The sequence below is a fragment of the Haematobia irritans genome, chromosome 5, assembly GCF_050003625.1.
Source record: "Haematobia irritans isolate KBUSLIRL chromosome 5, ASM5000362v1, whole genome shotgun sequence".
Taxonomy (NCBI): Eukaryota; Metazoa; Arthropoda; class Insecta; order Diptera; family Muscidae; genus Haematobia; species Haematobia irritans.
Genome location: NC_134401.1, coordinates 173,836,337 through 173,844,286, shown reverse-complemented (window position 1 = coordinate 173,844,286; position 7,950 = coordinate 173,836,337). Strand labels below are relative to the sequence as shown.

General features: G+C 36.8%; 1 protein-coding gene across 3 annotated transcripts in view; it reads right to left on the bottom strand.

The window, feature by feature from the left end:
- Positions 1–711: 711 nt before the first annotated feature.
- Positions 712–7,950, bottom strand: part of twz (BTB/POZ domain-containing protein twz) — an 82,960-nt gene continuing 75,721 nt past the window's right edge. For all 3 annotated transcript variants that reach the window (XM_075312316.1, XM_075312318.1, XM_075312317.1), the window contains 3 exons: positions 2,681–2,788; positions 2,119–2,618; positions 712–2,049 (listed from right to left, as the gene is read on the bottom strand). In XM_075312316.1, coding sequence (XP_075168431.1) covers positions 1,607–2,049; positions 2,119–2,618; positions 2,681–2,788 — 1,051 coding nt within the window. In that variant the 3' untranslated portion in view covers positions 712–1,606. The remainder of the gene's footprint in view (positions 2,050–2,118; positions 2,619–2,680; positions 2,789–7,950) is intronic.

The window sequence follows — 7,950 nt, the reverse complement described above, 5'->3', positions numbered from 1 at the left end:
AATTTCCGTTGTCTTTAAAATTTCGATTTGGAGGAAAGCATTTATTCATTGTGTGCTCTAGCTAAAATGGAAAATTAGCTATCAGAGCTGCGATCCACCGCAACCGACCAGTGTATTTTGTAAACACCAATATTTGCAATCTTAAAACACCAATTGGTAAAAAAATTTCAACCACCAATATCCAATGCAACCGACGACTGTCGGTGTTTGTTAGTATGAGTGTTGGTCTCTCGAAAACACCGTAGTAAAGCAATCACACAAATTGGTTACCCATATCTCAGCAGTTTGGTATTCTCTAATTTGGCACTCTCTTAATTCTCTTGAGCTAATGCCAACTGCTGGTAATTGCTGTTGTTGAGTGCAATCACACTTAAGTGCCACACTCGTGTTTTGTTTACCGCGCGTTGTTACGATGTCGATTGGTTTAACATTGTTATATACTAGTGGTATTTTTATTCTCGCATTTGTATCAATGTAAAAGATCGCATGGTAACTGGTGTCTTACTCACTGCCACCGACATTTTGTGGGTAAGAATGCAATACGAAAAAAAGCCACCGGTTGCAGTTCTCTGATAGCTATGTTGCCAATTCAAAATTAAGAATTTCTTCTGAACCCCTTTGTTTTGCTTATTCTTAAACAGATTCCATATTTGCAGGACGACATATCCGAACAACTTACCAATTCATTTAAAGAAAACACCCACACACATGTACACGCTACCAGTTTTTATTTGTTTCAAATATGAAGATTCGGCTCTGAATCTATAAAACCGATTTTTATTTTCATTTATTTTATTGTTTTTATTTTATTTGTAAGAATGAAACTACACTTAGAAAAATTACACTGATGATTTTGTTTAATGTCTGTTTTTTCTGCTTTGATGCTTTGTTATGTTATGTTGGGAATAACTATTCCATGATTATGACTATGGGCATTGGTTCAAATGTGAGTAGGAAGGAGGGATATGGTGAAGGGATAGACAATTTCTGTTTGAACAAGAGGAAAACCATGGTCAATTAGAATGCTTACTAAGTATGCATTGACAAGTTTTGATGTTGTTTCTTGTGCTCATTAACCATGATTTCACTCGTGGGGTTTGTTTGACCTGCGATGACTTAAATTAGGACTTACAACACGTCGTCTTCATGCCTCTGCTAGTGATAAAACTTAAAACTAAATAAATACATTGGTTTATTTGTACAAATCGAAAAGAGACTACATTAATGCAACATTTATCTAAGAAATCAGTTCTTGATTTGGACTTGACTTAGGTGGCCAGCAAGTGAGGATGAGAAAAATAAAAATTCCTTCAAAATTCACACCCATGAAGCGGGAACACAACATGAAGGGAAATTATTGAGGTTATGCATTGGCACCTTGGGCAATATGGATTACGTGATCGGGCGCCTAAGAAGTAGGATCGGAGGATGTGTGATGGTCTTATGGTCTAGTCTAGTTGAATGAATTAATCATAATTTATCCAAGTTAATTTGTTGTCTAAAAAATATCTAAGATTAAGTGCAACTCTTTAAATTGTGATTTAAAGAAGGGCGCCTGCCTGCGTGAAGCCAGCAATTTTTACACCGAACTCCTTGCTCGAGTCTATCACATTGGTATACGTCTTACAAGTAAATATTCCGAGAACTGTTGGCCCTCGACTCCACCGCCGGTGCTGGCCTCTATGGTGAAGCCAGCGTTTAAGAGCTTTGTCAAGACCTGTACCGAGTTGAGTTTGCAATAACCATTGAGCGGGAAGCGAATAATCTGGCGCCAATCACCTTGATTCCAGGACACACCACTTCGGCTGGTCTGGGTAGCTTGATTGGCTTCGGGAAAGACTTCGTCAAGCAGGGAACGTTCGGCTGAGAGCAAAATCCGTTCACCCAAATCCGGAGAGATATGCAGGGCCACAACCTCATAGTTATATTCGCTGTTGATGCCAATTCGAGGGCTGCTTTTAATACGTGCAGGTGGTGTGGGAGGAGCAACCAAGTAATTACCATTACGTACACGGTCCTTGCGCATGCTCTCTAGCTGCTTGATCATCGCTGGGTTAGCAAAAAAGATAGAAAATCCAAATTAAACCAAAGTATGCCACTAAAGCTTCATAAACTTACGTTCAACCTCGAAATATCTCGCCTCTTCCAATAGCAGTTCCAAATGAGGGAAGTCCTCCGATATCAGTAGTCTTGAGTTTCTCATGAAATTCAAAATGTGTCTAAACATTCCTCCATCTCTATCTATGAAATAGTGCTGCTTCAATGAATCCAATACAATGGGAATGGAGCCATTAAATAATTTGGCCAACTTTGAGTCTGGATACTTGGTCAATGTTTCCAGGGAGCTGGTGTATATGGTGCCACCCACATCAATGTGAACCGGTGCTGTATAACGACTGGCTGCTGCTACACAAGGTATTCCTGTTATGGGCTTATGGTTGGCATGCATGTAGGAGGCTGCACTGCCAGCTGATCCAGAGGTACTGCCCGACCCACTATTAATGCCTGGACCTACAGTGCCGGGAGGCAATCCCAGAGGTGTTACTGCTGAGCTGGCCGGTGGAGTGGGTGTCGGCGAACTGGAATTTGAGATCGTTGGTGAAACTGTGGGAGAAGCACTGTAAAAGTTTGCCATTATTAGAGGATATGTTCAAAATTACTTGGTGTGCTAGAAACCAACCTTATTTTAATGTCACTACGGGCATAAATTCTTCCAGTCGATGATAAATCTCTGGGTTCGAGCGATTTGTTTTCTCTTTCTCGTTCTCGATCCATATCGCATTTTTTTCTACAAATAAAGACAACAAATACAACAAATAAATGAAAAATTCAATTGCTATTAGTGCTATATTTATAATGAGTGTGAAATTGTTTAAAAATAGGTTTTGTTCAATGTCAAAAATCTCCCTTAAGGATCTAATGCGTAAGATTTATCAATTAAAAGGAAATCCAAGAATATACAGAATAAAATATCAACAAAAATTTTCCAATTAAAATTTTAATTAAATTTGAAAACACATTCAATTAAATATTTAATTGATTTAACAAATGTTTTAAACTGAAATAAAATTCAATTAAAAAATTTAATTGTAGCAATTAATTTTTTAATTGGATCAATTCATTTTAAATGACTTTGGTGACTGATACTTTCATTTCTGTGATAGATCCGAAAAATTTTAAGATATAATCACATATAATTACTATGGAATTGGATCTGATCGGATCTCAATATTGACCAAGATCTAATGTTTTAGATATAATTATATGTAGTTCGATCTAGTATAATTATATCTAATTATTTTTTTTTTGTGATGAAGATTTGAACTTTTCGAAAGAATTCTAAAAACTGTATGAAAACAATGTTTTTTGTTTTTCAATTACTTTTTTCCAGGCGTATTTGGAAATCCAAAATAGCTGTTTTCCCCTCCATTTACGACAACAATTTTTTTTCTTTCCATATCACCATAAAAATCAGTAACCATAGGCTTATAAAAAGCCATTAAATTTCCATATTTGCTGTAAAAAGCGGTTTTAGCACCAAAACAAAACTTCGTTTGTCCGAAATTGTGTTCCTAAGAAAATTAAAATATACGCTCTTTTTTCAGTGTATCTGTAATAAATCTCAAAAGAATCAAACGATGAATTCGGTGTCTTCTGCAGATTTTGGAAGAACTGTCAAGCGCATTTGCTAAAAAATTAAATCTTTTACTTTGGAAAATTTACCAAATTGTGTTCCTAAAAAAACGAAAACTTTTTTGTCAGTGTATCAGCATTAATTCACAAAGGAAGTAAACGAAGAATTCTGAAGTGTGGTTTGGTTGTGAAGGAAATAAAACACAGGAATAAAAAACAAAATTATTTAATATTTTATTTTACAACCGTTTCTTCAAATATCAATTTTCGAATGAAAATTCACATTTTTTTCTATTTTTCAAATAGTAAAATTAATTTTTAAGGAAAAAAAAAATTCAAAGGTTTCTTGATATGAAAAAATTAATTGTTTAACAAGTAAAAATAATTTTAAGCAGAAAAATAAAAAAATCAAAGGTAACTTGATTAAATATAAATATGTTAGAGTGGTGTTGCTCCTACAACAATTGTTGAGTGCATTTGTTGAATGTTTTACTTTGAAATATTTTACTTTGACCCTAAGGCCCTAGATGATATGGCCATTCACATTACACCACTGCATAACTAAAATATATATGCTCAACTGGCCATTTTATTAACTCAGCTCTCCATACGTTGATGATAAAACAAATGATTGGAATTTATCTTAAGCAGAGGTTTTCCTCGAAGACTTTAGCGTTTACATTCGCAATCCCTTGTGTGGTCCCCCTTGAGAAACTTATCGGTCTGACATTCACATGCGATTAATTTCATTTCGCCTTACAGATCTCTCATTGGCGTATACCCAGTGACCACCTGGAGGCAAGTTGAAGTTTTAAGCTAAACCTTTTTTGCGTTGTTTTGTGAATTTTATTGTCGGATGGGTGGGTGTAGCACACAATGATGGCCACGAAATGGGAAATCAATGATGGTTGCCATCTTACCAAAGGCCATCAACCAAAAACGCCCATGTACCACAATAACTTTGTTCGAAACTTAAGGGATTTTTACATTTTTAAGATAAATATTTATTTAAAATCTCATTAAATGTTACAACACGACAGATACCCCCAAAATGCAACAACATTCACACAGACACTCACATGTGTGGTGTGGTGGTGGCCTGGTTTCTGGCTTGGAGCAGAAAATTTATTTTGTGCAGACTGTGAGGTAGGAGGTGGGTGGGTGAGTGTGTGTGTGTGTGAGAGTGTCTATGGACCTCTTGCCAAACTAATGCCAACTAACAAATTATTTGTGTTTTTGGTGTTGGCGTTGCCGCAACCGAAGCTCCTGCTGGCTCTGCTGATCCTTTATCAAAATTCCAAAATACAAATTAGAAGAGTTTCTGTTCAGAATACTCTGCAAAATACTGAAATTCCCCGAGGTAATCAAGAGGAAGATAATACAACATGAGCTGCACAGCAGAGCGCTCAACAAAGAAACAAGAAAAACCATGACATTTTTTAGCTTTAAAGCCTTGTGGCTATTGCAAGACTCTTGGGGGGAGTGGAACAATACCAGGCAGGTTGATGCTGAGGTGAAGTGAAGTGTGTTGTCGCTCGGTGTCAGAATATGAGGTGGAAGAGCAGCAGAACACTGATGGGAGAGAGCACACAAAGGTCTACTACTACACGCTGAGACAATGTCTCTGCCAAAGGAGGGCGACCAAAGCTAGTTAGCTTTCGTTGGCTTGGTTTGGTAAAGCTGTGTGGCTGTGTGGTGTTATGTATTAGCGCAGCGAGCAGCGTTAAACAAATATTTAGCACAAAGTTCAGCATAGACAAAAACCTTACGGTTATGCCCGCTGGCAACAAAATGGATGAAGTACTCGTGCATTGAAATTTCATTCCACCACAATTTCGTCCAGGAAAGTCAGCTTCCTCACTTGCATGCATACAAGCCCTACGGCCCCGTCCTCCCTTACTCCACAACCAACCACAGGGAATTATTCGCGTGGTTTCAGCAGACTCGGGACGCAAAGCCACCAGATTCCTTTTGGCATTGACTGGATATAACTAAAGATACCAGCATTACAACAATAACAATGAGTGTAGGTGTGTAGGCACTGACACATATACTCACACACACACAAACCATACAAATTACATGAGAAGGCAAAGACATCGAAAAGTCAGCTTGGCTCCATATCCAGTCAATTTCATTCAACCGTACACGTTGAGGATTGAAGCAACAAATTGTGTTCTTACAACCAGCCACCCAACAGCAACATAGCCAATTGGATGGGCAAAACCCTCATACCAAACCTAAATAAGACCAATGAGTTAATATTGTGAAATTGTATACTTACGAGGGTGGTATGTGGCAATATTGGACAGATAAGAGGCTCATTTAGCCTTTTTGGATAATTACAGAAAAAAGTTCATCATTTAATTGAAGCTAAATTTGGCATTAATTTTATTACAAAAAAAGATTTTGTTTTAGTTGAATGTTACTATTTTTCGAAAAATTTTCCAAAACTCAATGCAATAACAGGTTGGCTGATAAGTCCCCTATCTGACACATAGATGGCGTCGCTAGTATTAAATGCATATTATTTTTTTTAATATTCAGTTTGTGAGATAGACGGTGAACCGTCTCCGAAGCGTGGAAAGACTCAAAAGTCCGCTGGCAAAGTAATGGCCTCTGTTTTTTTGGGATGCGCATGGAATAATTTTTATCGATTATCTTGAGAACTACAGTGGCTATTATATGGCGTTATTGGAGCGTTTGAAGGTCGAAATCGCGGCAAAACGGCTCCATATGAAAAAGAAAAAAGTGTTGTTACACCAAGACAACGCACCGTGCCACAAGTCATTGATAACGATGGCAAAAATTCATGAATTGGGCTTCGAATTGCTTCCCCACCCACCGTATTCTCCAGATCTGGCCCCAGCGACTTTTTCTTGTTCTCAGACCTCAAAAAGATGGTCGCAGGGAAAATTTGGCTGCAATGAAGAGGTGATCGCCGAAACTGAGGCCTATTTTGAGGCAAAAGCGAAGGTGTACTACCAAAATGGTATCAAAAAATTGGAAGGTCGTTATAATCGTTGTATCGCTCTTAAAGGGAACTATGTTGAATAATAAAAACGAATTTTGAAAAAAAAAAATGTGTTTTTCTATGATAGACCGGGGACTTATCAGCCAACCTGTTATTCCTTATGCCAAATTTGGGTAGGGGTATAAAATTCAATCATCATAGAAAAAAGATTAATGTAAACTAAAGCACAAGAAAATGTTCCTACGATTGCTAGGAACTATTAAGGATGAAAATGGTTATGATTCATCATGAAATGTCAGTGGGGGTATACTAAGTTTGAATTTCCTTTTGTTGTATATCTAGTATACATATTCTTGAGTAAGGACAAATTCAAGACGATTTAAACATGTCCGTCTGTTGTAGTCACGCTACAGCCTTCAATAATGGAGCTATCGTCCTGAAATTTGCCATAGATTGGTTTTTTTTGTCTGCAGACAGGCCAATTTCGAAGATGAGCTATGTTATATCGGTTAAACCTTGGGCTTCTAGATACACAAATGGTTATCCGATTTTCCCGAAAATGGATATCTAGAAGTAGGACCACAAATACCATATGTGTGGCGGATATGGCGTGTATTTGTCCATGTTTCGGTATAGCCTCCCTAAAGATCAATCTCCAAATTATACTTTTTGGGCTTCTAAAAACCTAAAAATAGAACCTATAGATATGCATTTTGAGTAAAATCAGATACCCAGCAACAAAAGCGTACTTTTTGAATTCGGAAGTGGTGCAAAATTGGAGCAGAAGCGATGACTTTAACATGGGCTTGTTATATGACGGATGTCCACCATTTCAACAGCCGTTGCACTGAATTTGCATCACTTCTTATGGTGTGATACAAATTCAGTGTTTTGGATGTGAATTAATAATCTTTGTCATATTAACGCTTGTCTGGAACGTTTGACATCAAATATTTAAAAAAATCGTACATTGTCTGGAATGGACTTAGCAACAAAATTTAAATAATTTGTATCATTTTATTAATTCTTAATTTTATTTTAACCTATTTGAAACAAAAAATTTTAAATTTCGCATTCAAAATAGGAAAAAAGGCAATTATAAAAAAATTTACTCAAATGGACTTCCTATGCAGTTAAAATAAAGAACATCTTTGGGAGGATATTTTTGGAAGTGCTTTCAAAGTTGTGCCTTTAGAAGGACTTCCAAAAAAATTTTTTTGGGTATATATACAAAATAAAATGAAATAATTCAAATTTGCATTTCGTCCTTCTTGCACTGCCCTCGTATTCTCACGGCAACTATGGACATTGTAATCTTTTGGGTGGTTAAATGTGTTCCATTT